Source organism: Myodes glareolus, chromosome 3 (genome assembly GCF_982192425.1).
Source record: "Myodes glareolus chromosome 3, mMyoGla1.1, whole genome shotgun sequence".
NCBI lineage: Eukaryota > Metazoa > Chordata > Mammalia > Rodentia > Cricetidae > Myodes > Myodes glareolus.
Genome location: NC_142028.1, coordinates 5,656,218 through 5,678,776, shown reverse-complemented (window position 1 = coordinate 5,678,776; position 22,559 = coordinate 5,656,218). Strand labels below are relative to the sequence as shown.

Here is a 22,559-nt window from a genome sequence, read left to right as displayed (position 1 = left end):
TGAGAGTCTGTCCTCACTTCCTCCCACTTGTTCTCGCCTCCGGGATGTGACAATTGCTCTTGGCGTGCATGCATTGCCAGATCTTGACTTTTCCTTCAGTCCTGTGGCTTACAGGAGAATACTAGGGGATCTGGTCCCAAAGTCGATAAATGGGATTTCCTGTAGCTCAGGCTAGCCTCAAACTTGTGATCTTCCTGCACCTGTCTTCCGGAAGCTGGGGTTAGAGGTGTTTGAGTCACACTCAACCACTATTGAAAGATTTTGATGAATTTTTAGTAGAAAGGTCATTGGTCAAAGGGGTGGATGCTGGCTCGGGGGCATGCCATGGCCCTCCACACCATGTTCCAGATCACCTTGTAAACATTTACAACAATTTTTGCTCCTACCAGAGTCCTGGGAGATGATGGAGTCGGCTCCTTTTCTCCCCCTCGCCCTCCCCAAGGCACCTTGGTCTGTATTTTCCGGTATTAATTGATTGATGGGTATCAGTCACCACAACATAAAGCCTGTCTCCATTCCTGGGTTTCGTGGTGCTGAGGATGGAACCCACGGCCCCATGTGTGCTAGCCAAGTGCTCTACCGCTGAGCTACGCCCCTAACCTTGTGTCTCCATCATGAATTCAGTAATTCTCAGGTTGCTTGTAATAGCCCCCCTCAGATGGCCACAGCCAATCACAGTCATGTGTTTCAGAGTCAGGAGGTGAGACTGCCATTTCTCTGAGCTCCTCACTGTTTCCCAGTGCCATGCCACTGCCTCCACTCTGGCTGCCTCTGGGCCGTCTGCCCCCCGTATGCTTGTTCTGTCACGCAACAAACTTCCAAAGGTGAGTGAACCCACAAATTTCAAACTCGTGGTTGAATTCTCTAAATTCAAATAAAGGAGACTTCTCATCCCGTCGCGTTTCTCTTAGCTGAGTTTTCAGATATCAAGACAGAACTACTGTATGAATTGTGTAATATAATAATGCATAAGGTGAGAGTTAATATCTGAAATACTCCTCCTGTGCTTCTCACACACAGGTAAAGGGCCGGCAGAGAGCCAGAGCCTTGCTCTTATGGGTTCTAGTCACAGGAGCCCAGGGACGAAACTCACAGCTCCTGGACCTGCCAGCTCCCTTGTGATGGAGTTTCCGAGGAAACGCAAGGGAAGTGACTCAGACCCGGCCCAGTGAGTGCGCGTTGTTCCAACCCCATGAACTCTTGCAGTCATTTCCAAGTCTGTGGCAGCATGGCGGTTGCTCACGGCCTACTGTACCTGTCACTGATCCTGCCTTCCAGGACTGGCGCTGAGGGCTGTCCAGGAAGGTCAGCCAGAATCTGAATGAGATGTTGGTGTATAATCTGTTTCAGTATGTAATGCTTATGGTCATGACTAACTCTCCTCTTACCTTATCAAAATACTGCACCAGGAGCAAAACATTCGTGCATGTTTGTCTTCCGGTCACTTCACTGGTCACCCAACCCATCGGTTACAGAATAGCCCAGTGATCTGCACTCAGTTTAATCTCATAAAGCTCTTGTTTCCATAGTAACTAAGCCAGCTAGATAACGAAGATCTCAGTATTTGCTTGGTTCTGTGTTGCTGGGAATAAACCCAGGACCCCAAGCGTGCTAGGTAAGAGGTGTGTTTCTGAGACACACCCCTGTCCTCACTGGAGGTACACTACCACTGAGCCATTCTTCAACCTACCCCTGCTCTCCTATGCACCTTGTATCCTGAGATGTTTTCATTAGCCTCCCAAAGCTAGGTTTATACAATAAAACCGTTTGGGACAAATCTTGGGATAGCGCTGTGTGTGAGTGGGAAAGCTGGGGTCAGTTTCCCACCAGCCCAGAAGGGCGGCTTCTGAGTTAGAGAGAATACAAACCAGCTTACCAGTCTGTTTAAGTCAGTTCTCACCAGGATCCTTCATCTTTTAGCTTTGGTCCCCAGGACAGTGATACTGGTGTGGTTCAACCATAAGCCTCAAAGTACTTCTCCGGTCAGTCACGTATGACTGGGAGATTTCTTCCTGGTTTGTCTCTGTATTCTCTGCTTCTCTCCCATTAACAAGATGTACAGGATCAGGGCAGCTGGCCAGGGACAGCTACCTTCATCTGGAGATATCAGCTGATAACAAATGAGAGTTCCTACTAGGTGTGTGAGTGTGTGACTGTGTGTGTGAGACTTTGTGTGTGAGTGTGTGTGACTGTGTGTGTGAGTGTGTTTGAGTGTGTGACTGTGTGTGTGCGAGTGTGTGAGTATGTGTGAGAGAGTGTGTGAATGTGTGTGTGAGTGTGTGTATGTGTGTGTGTGTGAGTATGTATGTATGTGACTGTGTATGTGTGTATCTTGTTTTGGTTTGGTTTTGGATCTTTTTTGCTTCTAGAGATTCAGTTTCTATATAAACACTATCTAGCCTGGAACTTACTATGTGGCCCTTGTAGCTCAGGCTGGCCTTGAATTACATAATTCAGAGAGGATTTTCCATCCTCTCTAGGAATAGTCTCGTAGACGAGCCTGGAGGGTGTCTCCTAGGTTATTCCAAATCCTGTCATGTGACAATGAGCTTCACCATCCCAGGGGTGAGTCAAGGCCTCCTTCCTTCCCGGTCAGAATCCATGACAGGAACCACGGTGGGAAACCTTCTCCCGGGCCCCTTCGCCTGTCTTCCTTCCATCAAGAATGGAAATAGCAGCCCCAGTGGCAGCAGCGAGTTCATCTGCCTGGGCTTCCTGCTACGTGGAGAGGGTGTGGCGTGTGAAGGGAGCAGGCTACGCTCACTACGCTCCAGAGGTTCACCCTGGCCTGGTTCTCCTTTGCTCCTGCAATTTTCTATGGTTTTCTCAAAGCACAGTTCTTGCTAAGTGCTGGATATGTGTAATACTTCGCTCAGAGAACGCCAGCCTGTGGACATATGAGCAGTTTCACTCCCGTAGCCCCAGACTGTTTAATACTCATAAAGACGACCCTGTGAGAACGGTCACTTTCTTGTGCCACTGTGGGCTTTGGATGGACAGCGAATTCTCTCAAAAGGACTGTGGCCAAGGTCTTGTGCTATATAGCCATTCAACATTTATTAGGAATCTACTATGTGGGGATAAAGAGATGTCTCAGTAAGTTAAGAACACTTGTTGCTCTTTCAGAGGACTGGAGTTTGGATCCTAGAACCCACAAGTGAATCACAGCTTCCTGTAACTCCAACTCCAAGGAATCTGATATCCTCTTCCTGGCCTCCAACATGTGTGTGTGCACGCACACACACACACATATATACACACAAAACAAATAATAATTTAAAAAATTATTTATGTATATGAGTGTTTGTCTGCATGTATATATGTGCACCACTTGTGTGCAGTTCCCACAGAGGCCAGAAGAGGGTGTCAGATCCCCTGGAACTGGAGTTACAGGCAGTTGTGGGTCACCTGTGGACAAGAACAGCAAAGGTCTTACTTAACCACTGAGCCATTTCTCTAGTCGTCAAAAAAAAAAAAAAAAACCTCCCTCCAGAAAATAAAACCTACTATGTGACAACTGATAGAGTAAGAGGTTGAGAAGTAGATGAGACCTGCTGTGTTTCAGAGGGAGAACAATATTTGATGGGTGAGGATTGTTGAATGGCAATTCTGCAAGTGTAGGTAGCAGGAATCAGCTGAGGAAAACATTAGGAGGAAGCGCAATTTATAGGGCTTTGGGGGCAGCGCAGGGCCCCAGAGTGGCTGGTGGTGGCTGAAGAGGAAGAGACATGATTGTGGATATTTATATGTGTGTGTGTGTGTGTGTGAATAACTTCATGTGCCATCAGCCGAGGGCCACCATATGGAAGGAGAAGCAGACTGAATGCCTGATGACGGATGCCTGTGGTTTGGATTTTCTTTAGTTGCAGATTTCTTGGGAAGTGTTCAGGGGCAGAACTTCTTCCAAAGACTGGAGGGAGAAGGTAGCCAGGGAGCAACGTGGAGCCTTAGGAAGGGGTACGTTCTCCTAGGGCACTCTGACTCTGGGGACACAGGCACCAAGCAGAGGATCATGACGACACCAATATTTAGAGAAAAGAGAGCTGAATCAATTGTCTAAGGTGCTGGGCTGAGCAAGGAGAACCAAGGAGGGTGAGAAGCAGGACCACGGAAACCAGGGGGGAGTGAAGACCTCCAAGATGGCGGGGTGCTCAGGGGCAGAGACCTCAACCTGACAACCTGAGTTCCAGATCCTGTGAAAGCTGGAAAGGCCTGACTCCACAGAGCTATCATCTGAACCTTGTCTGTGTGCTGCGGCAGGCACCCCATAGTGATGGTGGTGGTGGTGGTGATGATGATGATGGTGGTGATGATGGTAGTGATGATGACGGTGATGATGATGATGGTGGTGATGATGATGGTGATGATGATGATGATGGTGATGATGATGATGATGGTGGTGATGGTGATGACGGTGATGATGATGGTGGTGATGATGATGATGATGATGGTGATGATGATGATGGTGGTGATGACGGTGGTGATGATGACGGTGATGATGATGATGGTGATGATGATGATGGTGATGATGATGATGGTGATGATGGTGATGATGGTGATGGTGATGATGGTGACCATGATGATGATAATGATGATGATGGTGATGGTGATGATGAGGTGATGATGATGATGGTGATGGTGATGACAGTGATGATGATGATGATGATGGTGATGATGATGATGGTGATGATGATGGTGATAGTGATGATGGTGATGATGGTAATGATGGTGATATCCTTATAACGGAAGACTTAGGGTCAGAAACCACAGCAGCAACACTGGAATCAGTGCTCATGTCTTAAAGAGCGGGGCCCGAGCACTTTCTAGGCACAGTTGGGAGCTGGATGGGGATGAACTGAGGATGACAGCAATGTCTGGTCAGCTCTGATGTATGGAGACCACATGCTGTTCCACAGGAGGGAGGGAGGAAATCATGGCCTCGGATCACAGATGTCTTAGCTCAGGAAGTTCCTGGTCAAAGTCACAGAATATGGTGGAGATAAGATGATTTTATAAGCACTTTCCCCAGCTCTGACTTCCGTGTAAATGCAGCCACACCCTGAGTGCAGTGGGCCCCAGAACCCCAAGTGCCTCCGGATGACAGGGTGAACATTAGCCAAGGAGGTTCTTCCTCCCTTCCAGGGAAGCACACAGCCAGATGGAAAAGCGGCGGAGAGACAAGATGAACCATCTGATTCGGGAGCTGTCCTCTATGGTTCCTCCACTCAGCCCCGCGGCCCGGAAACTGGACAAGCTCACTGTCCTGAGGAGGGCAGTGCAGTACTTGCGGTCTCTGAGAGGTAAGTAAGGACAGGGCTGCTCCAGGCTGGGCATCATGGTCTCCATACAGAGCACTCTGTCAGTCTGGGGTTGGTCCTGGCTGTGACGTCTGTCCACCTTACCACGTCCATGCAGAATTGTACCCCTTGCTTCATGTGAGAAGACAGGCAGTCAGACACCAAAATCCCAGTATGGAGGTGGGCACTGGCAGATTAGGAGTTCAAGGCCAGCCTGGGGTACAGGAGACCTGGTCTCAAAGCAAACAAAGTATAAATTGGGTGCACACTGCCACCTTGTGGTTCCTGTTTAGATCTCTGCCTGCAAAGCCAAGCCCAGAGCAAGGGTTTCAGAGAAAAGGGTATTCTGTTCTGTGGATCCTGCAGCAACCTTGCCCAACTGGGTTTGCTGGAGAGAGCAAAGCTGTCTGGGACTTTCTTTTCTGTGCTTGGAAATCTGGGTTCCATGAGTCTGTTGAGAAATGAGAGTCTCTTTTACCCACTTCTGAGGCTTGTGTAAGTTACTGGGTTTCCTTTGAGTCTTTAGCAATGAAAACTTTCAGCCTCTCTGAGGTCATTTGATTTCATCCTAGAGATAACCCAGGTGCCTTTATATTAGCCTTGTCCCGGGGCAGGGGGTATGAAGCCATGAGTTTGTCCGCTAATTCAACACACATGAATTGAATACCAGCTACAAACCTGCTCTGTACTGGAGTTGGAGAGAGAGAGAGAGAGAGAGAGAGAGAGAGAGAGAGAGAGAGAGAGCTGCCCTCTGGATGTTGCTGTTCACAAGGGGGCCAGATTCACAGTGAGGTCATTGTCACCTGGTGTGGGGACAGCGAGATGGCTTAACAGGTAAAGGTGTTTGTCAACAATCACGACAGCCTGAGTTTGGTCCCTTGACCACATGGTAGTGGAGAGAACTGATCCCCCCATACATACACAAATAAATAAATGTTTTAAAATATAACAATACCCCCCCCTCCAGTGTGGTATGTGTCCCAGCAGAGGTGTATGCTGGGAGGAACTGTGGTAACTCAGCAGGGCAGACACTCCATAAACCCATTGCTGGTCCCTGGAGAAGATGTGTGTGTGATGCTGTGGCCCTTCTCAGCCATCGTGTGGTCAGCTGCTTGTCCTCACAGCCTGACCAGGCCTGAGTCACCACAGCATGTTAGTGAGAGGGGTGAAGACACTGGGTTCTGGGCTTCAGCATGCTTGACCCAGTATGGCCAGGCTCATTCTCCAAAGCTTCAACACTGACCTTCAGAGGGCGACGTGTGGATTGTGTTACAGACACAACAGTCAGAGGGCAGCATGTGGATTGTGTTACAGACACAACAGTCAGAGGGTGGTGTGTGGATTGTGTTACAGACACAACAGTCAGAGGGCAGCGTGTGGATTGTGTTACAGACACAACAGCCAGAGAGCAGCGTGTGGATTGTGTTACAGACACAACAGCCAGAGGGTGGTGTGTGGATTGTGTTACAGACACAACACCCAGAGGGTGGTGTGTGGATTGTGTTACAGACACAACAGTCAGAGGGTGGTGTGTGGATTGTGTTATAGACACAACAGTTAGGGTGGCGTATGGACTGTGTTACAGACACAACAGTCAGAAGGTGACTTGTGGATTGTGTTGTTTGGGCTCACAGAAAAACTACTCCAAGGGATGCTGAGAGGTTTTTGCCCCCGATGCTCCAGCCGCTATTTTCAAACTGAGGGAGCCAAGAACAAATGTTTCCTTGCCCCCACCCCGCTTAGTGCCTGGTAAAATCTACCTGATTGCTAGGAAATGAATCAAGGACTTGGATGGCATGAAAATGTTTGCACCCCCGCAAACATTTTAAACACTTTCTAGTTTGCTTTTGTGTTATTGAGGCAGGGTTTAAACTCAATATGCCGCAAGGCTTGTTTTGGACTTCCACTTCTCCTGCCTCTGAGTGCTGAGATTACATGCATGCACCCTATAGGCAGCTCTAATAGTTTATTGTTATTGTTGCTACTGTTACTATTGTTTGGCTTTTCAATGCAAGTTTTCTCTCTGTAGCCTTGACTGTCCTGGAACTTTATCTGTAAACCAAGCTGGCTTCAAACTCAGAGATCCATTTGTCTCTGCCTCCCAAGTACTGGGATTAAAGGCATGCATCACCACACCCACCTTAAAAGAGCATTTTAATTAAAAAAAATTGCGTGTGTGTGTGTGTGTGTGTGTGTGTGTGTGCACGCACGCAAGTGGGAGCAGAGACCAAAAGAGAGGGTTGAATCCCATGGAGCTAGAGTTATAGGCAGTTGTCAGCTGCCCGATGTAGTTGCTGGGGACCAAACTTGGGTTCTTTGCAAGAACAGTCAACACTCTTAGCCTCTGAGCCATCTCTCCAGCGTCTAATGACACGTCCTTATGTTCCCAGTATTCACGTATGTGGCCATTTTCCCATAGCTTCAGGCCTGCCTACCTAGACAGCCCTGCTTCTGTCTCTAGGATGCTCTCGCTCACTTGTTTCTGGGTTTCCTGACTCACTCTGCAGTGTGTCCATTGACATATGTCACTGGCCAAGGCCTGTCCTGTCCCTGAGGCTACATCCTTATCCCTCCCCAGATCACCAGCATCAGCACCAGGGTTGGATGTCTTGAGAATGTGGGTTCTGTCCTCTTCTTGTCACAGGTCAAACATGACCCAAGCCTTGCCCTGGTGAACTCCTTAGCTTTTTTTTGCCAACTTTCTAGTTGTTTTGTTTTAATATAATGAGCTCTAAACTAAGGTCTCAAATGATATTTCAGATACATTTTATATAGTTTTATACATTATCAGAAGTCTCTATATGATCTTCAGAGGGATTTTTTTTTCTGAGACAGGGTTTCTCTGTGTAGCCCTGTCTGTCTTGGAACTTGATTTGTAGACCAGGTTGGCCTTGAACTCACTGAAATCCGCCTGCTTCTGCTTCTCAAGTGCTGGGATTTAAGTGATGTGCACCACTGCCTGGCTTGGGATTTTTTTAAGTCTATGAATTTATAATGTTTGTGAAGAGTTCCAGAATTTGCCCCTTCAGAGTAATTTACTTGAGTTTTGATAAACTAAGAAGTTATCAAATGTAGGTATTATTATATTTTATTCTCTCAAGCTCTTACTCTCCATGCATTTGAATATTAAATCAATAGCTAGGTTTAGTGGTTCACGCCTATAATCTCAGCAATCTGGAGTCGGAAGCAGGAGGATTGTCATGAGTACAAGGCCAGCCCTGGCTGCAGAGACACTCCAGGGAGGCAGCTCAGTTGGTGGAGTGTTTGCTTTGAGCCCAGGAAGCCTCAGGTTGGGTTCCCTTCACCACATAACCTGAGTGTGGTGGCGCTCACCTGTGGTCCTGGCTCTCAGCAAGTGGAGGCAAGAAGATCAGGAGTTCAAGGCCATCCTGGGCTACATAGTGAGTTCAAGGCCAGCCCATAATATAGGAGGCCCTAGGTAACAAAAAAAAAAGGAAGAGGAGAAAAGGAGGGAAAGAGGGAGGGAGGAAAGGAGGAGGAAGGAGGAAGGGAGGGAGAGAGGGAGGAGGGAAGGAAGGAGGGAGGGAGGGATCCCAGGAACCCTAAGATACTGCAAACACCAGCGCACCTATTGTGACAGCAGCAGCTCATGCACAGTGCACACTGAGCAATTACTAAATTTCTTTCTCTGTATTTTCAATAACTTTGGCCCGTTTATTTCTAGGCATGACAGAGTCTTTCTTAGGAGATAATTCTAGACCTTCATTTATCCAGGATAAGGAGCTCAGTCACTTGATCCTCAAGGTAAGCAATGACACTTGGATTTGGATGAAGGAGAGGAGTGGGGGTTGAGTTCACCTCTGTTGTAGACATCAGAGAGCCCATGTCCTGTGTTTCCTCAGCTTAGGCATAGAAGATAAGGAGACAGCCTTAGGAACTAACACCTCATGAGCTTGAGAGACGGACACTTCCCAAAGAAAGAACAATGGACATCTCCACTGTAGACCCTAACCTGAGACACCCCGTCACACCTGAGACACCCCCTTCCCACCTGAGATACCCTCCTCACACCTGAGACACCTCCTCACACCTGAGACACCCTCCTCACACCTGAGACACCCTCTCACACCTGAGACACCCCCTCACACCTGAGACACCCCCTCACACCTGAGACACCCCCTCACACCTGAGATACCCTCTCACACCTGAGACACCCCCTCACACCTGAGACACCCTTCTCACACCTGAGACACCCCCTTACACCTGAGACACCCCCTCACACCTGAGACACCCTTCTCACACCTGAGACACCCCCTCACACTTGAGACACTCTCCTCACACCTGAGACACCCCCTCACACCTGAGACACCCCCCTCACACCTGAGACACTCTCCTCACACCTGAGACACCCTCCTCACACCTGAGACACCCCCCTCACACCTGAGACACCCCCTTCACACCTGAGATACCCTCCTCACACCTGAGACACCTCCTCACACCTGAGACACCCCCTCACACCTGAGATGCCCTCCTCACACCTGAGACACCCCCTTCACACCTGAGATACCCTCCTCACACCTGAGACACCTCCTCACACCTGAGACACCCCCTCACACCTGAGATACCCTCCTCACACCTGAGACACCCCCTTCACACCTGAGATACCCTCCTCACACCTGAGATACCTCCTCACACCTGAGACACCCCCTCACACCTGAGATACCCCCCTCACACCTGAGACACCCCCTCACACCTGAGACACCCCCCTCACACCTGAGACACCCCCTTCCCACCTGAGACACCTCCTCACACCTGAGACACCCCACACACACCTGAGACACTCCTCCTCACACCTGAGACACCCCCCTCACACCTGAGACACCCCTCCTCACACCTGAGACACCTCCTCACACCTGAGACACCCCCCTCACACCTGAGACACCCCCTCAACCATGGTCACCACCTCACACCTGAGATACCCCTTCACACTTGAGACACCCTCTCACACCCGAGACATCCCCTCACACCTGAGACACCCTCCTCAACCATGGTCACCGCCTCCTCAGAGCCTTCTGAGGGTTGCTGTCATGGCCTCACTTCCTCACAGGGGGCTCTTCAGGCTCCACAGCAGAAACTTGGTGTCTGATTGGCAGTCTTGCCTTGTGCTATGACGTTGGTGCATGTTATAGTTTTGTTAATTTTTCCTTAACTTTAAAAAGTTCCTCTTTTAATTTAACTTATTCTTTACGATTTACATTTTATTCATGCATATGTGTTTGTGTCTCCCTCTGTGTGTGTGTGGGGGGGGATGCACCCTGGGGACAGAAGGCCCTCTTGGAGCATGGGTTCTAGGCGGGTTGAATTGCCTGATGTGGGTGCTGGAAAGTAACTCAGATCCTCTGAAAGAGCAGCAAGTGTCCTGAACTTCTGAACTGCATCCTCCGCTCCTGGAGGGTTAATCTAAAACATTTTATTACACTGACCTGTGGAAGGAGGGGATGTATGGCATGGCATCTATGTGTGTGTGTGTGTGTGTGTGTGTGTGTGTATAGATCAAAGAACAGTTGGAGGGAGGAGACATATGTCATGGCATGTACACACATGTGTAGATCAGAGAACAGTTGAGGAGGACATATGCCATGGCATGTGCACGTGTGTGTAGATCAGAGAGCAGTCGGGGGAGGGGATGTATATCATGGCATGTGCGTGTGTGTATGTGTAGATCAGAGAACAGTTGAGGGAAGTTGGTCCTCTCCACTATGTGGGCCCCAGATTCAAATTCAGTCCTCAGACTTGGCATCGAGTGCCTTTTCCTACTGAGCCATCTAGCTTGCCCTGGACAATGGATTTTTGAGATACAGGGCGATGTTGGATAATCATGCAGAGGGCTTTGGAAGTCCAGCCAATAGCCATGGGTCACTTTTCTCACCCGTTGCTTCCTGTTACCTCAACTCTCCCCAGCACACGTCACCTGACTCTTCCTGTCTATTGTTTTAAGAAGGTAGCTCAGTTGGCAGAGTCCCTGCCTAGCTGCACAAAGCCCTGGGCTCAGACCCCAGCTCTACACAAACCAGGTGTGGTGTGAATGCCTGGAACCCCAGCGCTCGGGTGATGAAGGCAGGCGGACTGGAATGGAAATTCAAAGTTGTCCTAGACGACATAGCGAGTCTGACTCCAGCCTGGGCCACACGAGACTATTACAAGAGAGAGAGAATGCTTCCCTGGGGGGTACCAGCCCACTGTGTTTCTGTTCAGCTCTGTCCCATCCTGGGCAAGTGGCTTATCTGGGGAATTTCCTAGCTAAGCAGACTAGAAGCAGAGGCTATTCTAGAATATTTAAAATTGGTTTTTAATATATGGCATTATAATTCAAAAAGAATAGAAAGGGTTCCTATCAAGAGTGTCTCCAGCCTGGAGAAATGGTTTAGAGGTTAAAAGCACTGACTGCTCTTCCAGACGATCCAAGTTCAAATCCCAGCATCAACCTGATGGTTCACAACCATCTACAATTCCAGTTCCAGGGGATCTGATGCCCTCTTCTGCTTCCATAGACACCAGACACACACTTGATGCACAGACTTACATGCTGACCACACACACACACACACACACACACACACACAGAGTCAACCCTTCCTCTCCTGGTTCGCACAGCACAGCCATAGCAGCTGTAGCAAGTGATGTGTTCTGAGAGCTTCACAGGGTTCTCTGTGTAGCAGAGTGGACTCTGGTAAGGGTGATTTTATTTTGAAATGTTATCATACAAAGTGATGGACTTTACTGTAACATTTTCACACATGTATGTTCATACTTGGTTTGTTTAGCCTTTTCCACCCTCCCCTGTTCCCTTTCTCTCCCCCAAATGGTCCCCACTTCTGTTTCCACATCACATGTGTTCTGTTACCTTCTCTTTTTCTCCTTTAATCCTGTGATGTCTCTTCTTCCCCATCATGGACAGTGTTCCATGACCCTGCACACATGTAAAGTAGCTTGATACTGAGATACCAACAAAATAGTCTATAGCTAAAATTTTCATATTAAAAACCTTAGAATTGAATTTGACTCTCTCTGTATGTCATATAAAAATTTTAGACTGGGATTTGCTGGCTATCTTCACGGCTCTGAGAGTTTCAGAGCCACGTCACTCCTCAGAAGCTGACTGCGTGCAGGAGAAATTACTCAGTCTGGGTTTTGTGTTGATCCTAGACAGCAGAGGGCTTCCTGCTCGTGGTTGGATGTGAAAGAGGGAGGATTCTCTTCGTGTCTAAGTCCATCTCCAAAACACTGCAGTATGATCAGGTATCAAACCACGGTGTGTTTCCACGTAGTCCTGAGAATAAATACAATGTCCTTCTGGTTCTTATTGCCGCTATTAAAGATCTTAAAGATCCCATCAAAATCCTGTGATTGTGTCATGCTATTCTGTTCAGGGCCCAGGTAAATCCTTTGGTTGAGGGGCATCTAGGTTGTTTCAGCATTACAAACAATGCTGCTATGAACATGGTTGAGCACCTGTTCCCCAGTGCTGGTTTGCCTGCTCATGTGTCTGTGCACCGCATGCATGCGTGTACCACAGACGCGAGAGGAGCCGTCAGATCCTCTGAGGTGAGAATACTGTGGCTGTGAGCTGCCCTGTAGGTCCTGAGTCTTCCAGAAGAAAAGCATGTGCCCCTTAAACTGACCCATTTCTCCAGCCCCTCAGAATGCACTTTTGTTTGTATTTACAAATATCACCCAGAACCCCGAGTTAATGCCTCACGGCGTGGCGTGTCTTTATTTAAGTTCACGGAAGGTTTACTTCTTGGGGTATAACTCAGTGGTAGAGCACTCTCCTGGCACACGCAAGGCCCTGGGTTTGAGCCCCAGCACTGGGGAGAAACAAATCAACCTCGAACAAGGAACATTTATCTTACGTGTGTGAAGAAATGCCCAAAGGTGAGTTCATTGACGGCAAGTGTGTGGCCTCTTTCTTAACAGGGCAGTTTGATGGGGCAGAATCTGTTTGACTTTTTACACCCAAAAGATGTCGCCAAAGTAAAGGAACAACTTTCTTATGATGTTTCACCAAGAGAGAGACTTGTGGACACCAAAAGTGAGTTATACTTTTGGGGTTCTTACCATTGTCCCTACTTCCTAACTGGTCACCTTCCATCGCTGAGATAAATCACCATGGACAACAGAAAGGGCATTTATTTATTTATTTTTAGTTTACTCTTTCAGAAGGATAGAGTCTATCACGGTGGGAAAGACATAGCATGGGGGCAGGGACAGGAAACGGGTTGATTATGTTTTTTTTCACACATAGGAAATAGAGAGAGGGATGGAGGAAGAAGCAGGGGGAGGGAAAAAGAGAGATAGAGAATTCCTTTACAGACATCTGCAATAAATATTCGATGAAGATGATATGTGGGCATATATGATTGCTTATAGTTTTAAGTCCAAATGAAACTTTTATAAGATAGTATTATTTGGGGTTAAAAAGTCACTGTATACGACCCAGATTTTCAGGGTATGAAAGATCTTGTACAGTTGGGCTCGGGATATATATATATTCGTATCCAAAGATACTTGACTTGTGGAAATGCCTAGTGCCAAGCAATTACTTATGACATAGAAACAGTGATTTGGGGGCCAGAGAGGTGACTCAGCAGTTAAGAGCAGAGAGGTGACTCACTGAGCAGTTAAGAGCTCTTGCCGAGGACCCAGGTTCTGCTTCCAGCATGCACAGTGCTGCTCACACTGATTGTAACTCCAGCTCCAGGGGTCTGATGCCCTCTCTTGGCCTCCATGGGCACGCACATCCACTCAGGTAAACACACACACATAAAACACAAATAAATTGTTTTTAAAATTAAGGGGAGGAAATGATCTAGGCAGTTTTTTTTTAAATTTTTGTTTTATTTGTTTATTTGTTTGCTTGTTTGTTTGTTGAGACAGAGTTTCACTATGCAGCTTTTGCTGATCCGGAGCCCCCTATGTAGACCAGGCTGTCTTTGAACTCACAGAGATCTGCCTACCTCTGCCTCCATAGTGCTGGGTTTAAAGGCATACACTGCGATTATTTTCTTTTTTTAATAGAAGGGAAGAAGAGAGAATGGAGGAGGTGGGCTTTAAGCTTGCCTGTGACCTTTCTGTTCTCATTCCCACTGCTGTGAAAGCCTGTCTGCAGGTTTACAGTCCCGGCCACACTCGGCGACCACACATGCATTCTGGCTCCAGACGATCTTTCTTCTTTAGAATGAAGAGCTGTAAAATCCCCATCAAGGAAGAGCTTAGACGTTCACCCTGCTCAAAGAAGAAAGGTAGGACTCCTGGGAGAGCATGCGGTTCAGAGCCTGGTGTGCAACACGAGGTCCTAATCAGTTTCTGTAGGAGAAAAAGTAAATTCCACAGTCAAGGCAAGAAATAGGATACAAAGTGTCTAAGTGGGATTGTGTTAAACCAAGGTTGTTCATACTGTCTCTTCAGTCTGTGCGCATTCTGCTCTCCGGGATATCCCTGGTGCTGCTGAACTTGTAGCAGAGAAGGCTGTCGTTCAGTTTGAGGCCAGATCTGGTGGCCTTGAACTTTAGAACTTAGGAAACAGGGGCAGGTGGATCTCGGTGAGTTCAAGGCCAGCCAGGGCTACGTCCCAGACTCTATCTCAATAGTAAAACAAAAGCTCAATGACAACAAAGTCTGATTTCTTTTAAAGTTTGTTTGTTTGTTTGTTTGTTTTTTGAGACAGGGCCTCACTTCGTAGCCTTGGCCAGGAGTTCATTATGTTGACCAGGCTGGCCTCGAACTCACAGAGATCCACCTGCCTCTGCCTCCTGAGTGGGAATTAAGGGTGCATACTACTGTGCTCAGCCCTAAAGCAATGTTTTTATCATAGTTTTAAAGTGTGTGTGTGTGTGTGTGTGTGTGTGTGTGTGTGTACACAACCGGGTACAGTGCCCACAGAGGCCAGAGGGGCCATTAGAACCCTGGAACTGGAGTTACGATCAGCTGTGAGCTGCCTAATAAGAATGCTGGGAACTGAACTTGGGCCCTCTAGAGGAGTAGCGGAAACTCTTAAGTAGCTCACCATCAATCTAGCCCCTGCTTGTTTCTTTTTGAGACAAAGTCTTACTGTGTAGTCCAGGCTGCTCTGGAGCTCCTGTGCGTCATCCCCCTGTCTCAGCCTCCTGAGTGCTGAGATTTCAGATATGGGACACCTCACCTGACTAAAAAGTGGCCTTTATATAGGACTGCAGGGTTCTATTTATTTTTATAAATTTTTGTATAAATTGTTTTTATAACCACACATGAAGAAAATCACATGTGTTGATGATCTATTAAACATTTAGTCTGTCCCTGATGCTACTAAGAACATTCTAATTCTCATGAAAATATTTTTATGTCTGTCTTAGAATCAAGGAGGAGATACTTTTTGTTTGTTTGTTTGTTTGTTTTCAAGACAGGGTTTTGCTGTAGCTTTGGAGCCTTTGCTGTCACTAGCTCTTGTAGACCAAACTGGCCTTGAACTCACAGAGATCCACCTGCCTCTGCCTCCCAAGTGCTGGGATTAAAGGCCTGCACCGCCACCACCTGGCTAAGGAGGAGACACTTGAGAGACTTAATGACCACTCAGTCACCTCCCTCTTGCCCGTGACTCTGTGTGGTACTGAGCATAGGGCAAAGGCAGTCCCTAGTAATTGTTGTTCTCACTAAAGGTAGACCAGTTATCTCTTGTTTATGGATAGTGAATACCTGGTGCTTGTCTTTTGAACTCCCATGTTACCGGTGTCCTCTGCTCACTTTCATTTTGCCATAAACAACGGGATTCCATTTTCCTCTGTGTGTGAATCACACTGCATTGTTTGTATACCATATCCCCTCTAGTCTGTCTGCCTGTTTGCAGGCTTCTTAGGCTGATTCCTGTCATAGCTGGTGTGACCATGTGCTTTAAATTTGGAGATTTTAGGGGTCTCTTTGTACCTTGACTTTGCTTCTTGGGATAGGCCCAGAAGTGGGGTAGCTGGATGTCATGATAGTAGCCTTTTGAAGAATTTCCATACTGTTTTCCACAGTAGCTGTTAACAATGACTCCCCTTGACTATCTCTGTGGTTCCCTCTTTATCTATAGCTTCCCCAGCTTTTGTTCATTTGCCTTACGCTTCCTCCCATAGTTCATCATCCAGGGAAGTAGAGGCAGGAACTCAATCAGGGCAGGATCCTGGGGCAGGAGCTGATATAGAGGCTGTGGAGGGGTACTGTTTACTGACTTCCTCCTCATGGCTTGCTCAGCCTGCTTTCTTATAGAACCGGGAATCACCAGCCCAGGGAGGGCACCACCCATGAGGAGCTGGGCTCTCCCCCAAGGAATTGCCAATTTAAAAACATGGCTCGTAAGCCTGCCTGCAGCCCAGTCTTAGCTGAGGTTCTCACCTCTCAGATGACTTTAGCTTGTGTCAAGTCGACACAAAACTAGCCAGCCCAAGTGGACAGTCTTTGGATTGATGTCTGCCTTGTGAAGTTTGAGTGTTTATTCTTTATATATGGTGAATACTAACTCTTAGCCAGATGAGTCACCAGCAAGTCTCTCCTAGTTCTAGGTTGTGTTTTTCCTTTTGTTGACTGTGTGCTGCAGACAAGATTTTGAGCCTGGGAATCCCATCTAGGAAAAGCTTGCCTGTCCCAGCGTCTGAGATAGCTGCTCTGTTTCCTCTTTGTAACTTCATAAGTCTGAGATCTACACTGAGGTCTTCATACATGTTTCCGTTGACTTCTGCGGAGGGTGAGAGGTGAGGCTTCAGTTTTGGTTCTGTGTATGACTATCCGGTTTCCCCAGCACCGTTTGTTGAGGGAGCTGTCATTTCTCCCGCGCAGGCTTTCCCACACCAGTGTTGAGAATCAGCTGTCTTCGGACCTGTGGGTTTGTTTCTGGGTTCCTCGCTTGCTCTGTTGGACTGTGTATTTATTTCCTGTGCCGTTACCATGAGCTTTTGTTACCATGGCCCGGGGTTGTACTTTGAAGTTAGACATCTCCAGCTTTGCTATTTGGGCTCCTTTGTGCTTCCATGTGAACTTTAAGTTTTTTTTCAGCACTGTTAAGGATGTCATTGCTTTTCTGTAAGGAGTGCACTGAATCTGTAGACTGCACTGAGGTGAGCCAAAAGAACAAGCCTGGAGCTATTCTGATTTGGGGTTCGCTTTGTTCTTGCTTTCTAAGAGGAATCATTAGGTTGTGCATTTGAATTCTGTCTTCTTGATCTTATTATTTTATGTTAGCGCTCATTGCTGTAAACTTCCTTCTTAGGACTTTTTGCTTTATGTCAAAGATTTTAGCCTGTTGTATGTTTTTTTTAAATTATTTTTAAAGAATTCTTAAGTTAACATAGAAGGTATCTGGTGTCATTGTGACATCTTTATAAGTGTATGCACTATACATTGGTTGTTTTCATGTGACATCTTTATATGTGTATGCACTATACATTGGCTGCTCTCATTCGCTCTCCTCCTCATGCCCCTCCCTGTCCTAGGTTCCTTCCTTCCTCCTGTCCGTCCTCTTCCTCTTCCTTTTCCTCATCACAGGTGTTTCCATTTCTGTCTGTTTCAAGAAATCTTAAATTCCCCTTGGAGTGAAAGTGCACTGTCCCACTCCACGCGGACACACAGGTTTTAGTCCTCTTTATTGACTTGTTGACTCCATCCTATCGTGACCAGCAAAGATACAGGATAGGATTTAATTCTGCATGAATCTGTTAACACTCATTGTGTGGCCCAGCACACAGTGTACTCGAGAGACAATTCCACGCGTGACGAAGAGATGGAAAGACTGTGAGTGATACAGAGGCTCAGAGGCCAAGGCAGCCTGTCCACACCTGGCCCTCAGCTACACTGTAGGCCCCGCCTGTTTCCAAAGACAAGCAGAGACTACTAGAACACCTCACAGAACTGTTAAGGAGGTTAGACGAGTTGTACATTCATGACCGTAAGGCCATCAGGCCTGAGGCTCACCCTCTTCGTCTCTATGCCGCTGCTGACTGAAACCCTTTGGACAACCTTCAGAATTTCCTGTTAAAAGAGAAACAAACGATTTTTTAAAGATTTGTTGTTGGGGACCAACAAGATGATGTGAAGGCATTTGAGGGACACACAGTGACCTGAGTTTAATCCCACAAAAGGATGGAGAGAGAATCAACTCTCAACGCTGTCCTCTGAGCTCCACATGCAGGCTTCTGCACGTGTGTGCACGCATATGTCACACACACACTGATAGTGATAATGAAATCTGCTATCCTGTCGGTCTTCCTGGACATTGCCAGTTTAAAAGAATGGCTGTTCCGGTCTTCTGCGAGCCCAGTCACAGCTGAACTTTCCAAATAACGTGTCTTAGGACTTTCTCTGCTTTTTAGCATTTAAGTCACTTTTTTTAGGTGTGTGCAATGTGTGCACCACCCGTCTTCTGAGCCCACATGATAGTTTATTGTTTTTTTCCGCCATAGTTGAGCATATGATTTTTTCCCTCGTTTTTCATTTGGTGGGCTGTGTCATAGGGATTAATTGCTTAGAGTTTTTCTGAAAACTCAAGCTTTTGAGTGTTTTTTAATACCTTTTAATGTATTTCCAAGTGCTCATCAAATATGTCTGTGGTTCAATATGACCATAAATGTCTATTAATCATCATCACAGCCAACAGTAAGAGATTCTCTTCATAATAGACAGAGTGGTACAGATGTATAACAGCTTGGGAGGCTGAGGCAAGACTATCAGGAGTTAGGGGATAGCCTGGTATACATAGGGATCTGGGGGTTAGCCTGAGCTACTGGATGAATTTGTCTCAAAAAAAAAAGTGGAGGTGGAAGGAGGGAAAGAGGAAGTGGTGGTAACGTTGATATTTGCGTTCTAAGTGTATTTCTATGGCTTTTTGTTAGACCACAGAAAATTCTACACCGTCCATTGCACTGGATACTTGAGAAGCTGGCCGCCGAGTGTTGTTGGTGTGGAGAAAGAGAGGGGCAGTGAGAAAGACAGTGGTGCCCTTACCTGCCTGGTAGCCATGGGGCGGTTGCATCCATACACCGTCCCTCCGAAGAGCAGCAAGATCAAAGTGAGGCCAACTGAGTTCGTGACCCGTTTTGCCATGAATGGAAAATTTGTCTACGTTGATCAGAGGTGCACGGGGCATGCACGCTGTGGCAATGGGAAGCCGCTGGGGCAGCTGAGGTTGTTCGGGGAGCAACTCCGTAGCTCTGCTGGAGGTTTCTTCTATTAGGGCTGCACAGTTTAAACAATGTAAGGATAGGGCTGTGTTGGTGTTTTTGGTCAGGACAGAGGACAAACCTGGAAAGGTGTTTCTTAGTACTGGTGCTGAGTCCTGACCTGCTCCACCGCCACGGTGTTGGCGGTAGCCGTGTAAGCATCATCTGGACTCCGTGGGACCTCACCTGGTGGCTTGTTTTGTGGCTCTGGTCTGCAGCTGGGGAGGACCAGGTTATCCCTTAGGAGCCCAGTGGTCCACGTGACTAGCTCTTCCCCCAGGCTGCTGTCCTGAAGTCCCAAGTGTCCTGGACTTGCGGTAGCCTGGGAGCCGTTACCTTCAGCAAATGTCATGTTTGTTTTCTGTTTCACAACCAGGGCAACAGCGATTTTAGGATACCTGCCTCAGGAACTCTTGGGAACTTCGTGTTATGAATATTTTCATCAAGATGACCATAATAGTTTGACTGACAAGCACAAAGCAGGTGGGTGATTCATTGTGTGAGGTGCTCTGAGGGTAATTTAAAATCACGACTTCAGTCAGGGGTAATGGATCACACTCAAAATCTCAGTACATGGGAGGCGGCAGTAGAAAAATCAGGAGTTCTGGGCTAGCCTGGTCTACATGGCAAAACCCTGTCTAAATATATAAATAAATAAATAATAGTATCAACTCTCAATTTTTCATTTATTAAATCCAAAATTCAAATTGATTCTCAAGACACTGGCTTTTGATTTGGGGTTTACTCTTGGCCTAGAATTCTGTATGGGCCCCTGGCTGGCCTGGAACCAGTAGCTACCCTCTCCTCAGCCTCCCTAGCACTGGGATTCCTGGCAGGAGCCACCACACTCAGCTTGAAGGCTTTTGATTTTAAAGGCTGCTCTATTGATCACATCTTTTCTTGTGAAGTTCTGCAGAGTAAGGAGAAAGTACTTACAGACTCGTACAAATTCAGAGTGAAGGACGGCTCCTTCGTAACCCTCAAGAGCCAGTGGTTCAGCTTCACTAACCCTTGGACCAAAGAGCTGGAGTACATTGTGTCTGTCAACACACTGGTTTTGTGAGTACTTCTCTGTCTTCTTAAGACCTTTGTATTAATTTCAAATGAGTGTCTCTGGTTTTCCAAAGAAGCCATTAAAATTGCATGGTCCTCTGGCTGTATGGAAGCTCAGTTTGGGGATGGGTGCCAGCCAGGAGCCAGTACAGCTGACAGAATCCTTTTGGGCTTCTCCCATATCCATCCCCAGAGCTTGTCATCATTAGTTGCATGACTGGAACAAAGTCATGTAAATGGTTGTTGTACCAGATTGTATAGGAATAATAACAAGAAAAAGCCTCAATGTGTTTGGGAAAGATGAACGTTTTCCCCCTCAATTGTTTTGGTCCCAAATATAGGTTCCCCTCACTTCAGAGAATGTCACCCATGTTGTTTCTGGTTTCCAGGGGGCACAGTGAGACTGGGGCACCCCCGTTCCTTCACGGCAGCAGCCAGTCCTCAGAAGGTAAGCGTTTCAGATCGGGATTTAGCTCAGACGCGTCACCCAGCATGTGTTTTATGAAGATGTGGTTTTCTATCTAAGAGAGGAGCTTTCCAGGGGAGGGTGGAAGACATTCCGACTGGATAGACATTTGTTGTAGAAGGAGGCCAAGGCAGCAAAGGTGACTCGGCGAGTCCAGCATTTGTCATGCACACATAGTGACCTGAGTTCAACCCCCAAAACACACACAAAGGTCGAAGGAGAGGACGAACACCACAATGTTGTCCTCTGAACTCCACCACCACATACATGTATCATACACATACATGTAGACATATATACACACATATACACCATCATACACATACACATCAAACACACATACATTATACACATGTACACATCACCACACACACATACATATGCACGCACCTCCACTAGAGTGTAATGTGGCACCACACATAAGCAGTTGCCCACATGACTGGTTTCCTGCTGGACAGAGTTCCTCACGAGCAGACCTGGTATTTTCACGTGGTCTCCATGCAGCAAGCATTCTTCCCTGAGTACTGTGTGCTACACACCACTAGACAAATGTGTTCCTCCCTGTCTACTGTGCTCATTACACACCAGTAGACAGTGAGAGATAAATCATGAAGGGCGTGTTTTGCATCCCTCTCTCTTTTTTATCTACGGGGCTGTGCTCATGTATTTTATGCAAAATATTTGTTTAAGTATCTGGATATGGTGGTAAGCAAACACACGTAATCCCAGCACTTGGGAGGCAGAGTCAGGAAGATTTGGAGTTACCTCCCTCAGGTACTTAATATCCAATTAAACAACAAAACCAAACGAAAACTCCAGGAGGCAGAGGCAGGCAGCTCTCTGAGTTCAAGGCCAGCCTGGTCTACAGAGTGAGCTCCAGGACAGCCAGGGCTACACAGAGAAAGAACAAAAAGTCAAAACAAACAAACCAGACTCCTGGGACTGGAGAGACGGTTCAGTGGTTAAGGGCACTGGTTGCCGTTGTAGAGGACCTGGGTTCGGGTCTCACGCTGGTGGCTCACACCTCCCTGTAACTCCTGGCGTCCATGACACTGTGTGCATTATTGCAAACAAACACTCATACACAGAAAATAAATAAAATAAAAACAGCACAAAAGGAACTATGAACTGTAAAGTGGCATCGCCTGGCTCTGCTGTAAAGGTCAAAGGTCAAAGGGGAAGGGCCGTGTTGAGGGTTGTGGGTGGTGGCTGTCTCCCTTGGTGACTACACTGTCTGTGACCACTACCCTCGGTGTCTCTAGTGTTGGGAACTGTGTAATGAAAGGTTAGATGTGTCCTGGCGTTTTAAGGGGTGGCTCAACTGTTTCTTCTCAGGAGAAACCAGGAAGCTATTTCAATAGAAAGAAAGCCACTCACTAGGGCTGTGCGCTCCTTAACATCCTTGACTGTGTTTTCTCCTGCGCTGTTGCCTAGACTCCTTTAGACAGTCCTGCGTCCGTGTGCCTGGAATACCCACGGGGACCGTCCTTGGTGCTGGGAGTATCGGGACAGACATTGCAAATGAGGTTCTGAGTTTACAGAGGTGAAGTATTATCA

The 22,559-nt window shown here is 47.3% G+C and overlaps 1 protein-coding gene across 9 annotated transcripts in view; it reads left to right on the top strand.

Moving 5' to 3' along the window:
- Bmal2 (basic helix-loop-helix ARNT like 2) overlaps positions 1-22,559 on the top strand; it is a 45,481-nt gene that overhangs the window by 7,872 nt on the left and 15,050 nt on the right. For 6 of the 9 annotated variants that reach the window (XM_085687366.2, XM_048432675.3, XM_048432674.3 and 3 more), the window contains exons 2-12: positions 1,021-1,168; positions 5,143-5,300; positions 8,983-9,062; positions 12,465-12,557; positions 13,236-13,350; positions 14,417-14,560; positions 19,157-19,397; positions 19,860-19,966; positions 20,392-20,542; positions 20,926-20,984; positions 22,437-22,545. In XM_085687366.2, coding sequence (XP_085543492.2) covers positions 1,021-1,168; positions 5,143-5,300; positions 8,983-9,062; positions 12,465-12,557; positions 13,236-13,350; positions 14,417-14,560; positions 19,157-19,397; positions 19,860-19,966; positions 20,392-20,542; positions 20,926-20,984; positions 22,437-22,545 — 1,405 coding nt within the window. The other 3 variants (XM_085687369.2, XM_048432677.3, XM_085687370.2) reach the window with 2 other exon arrangements.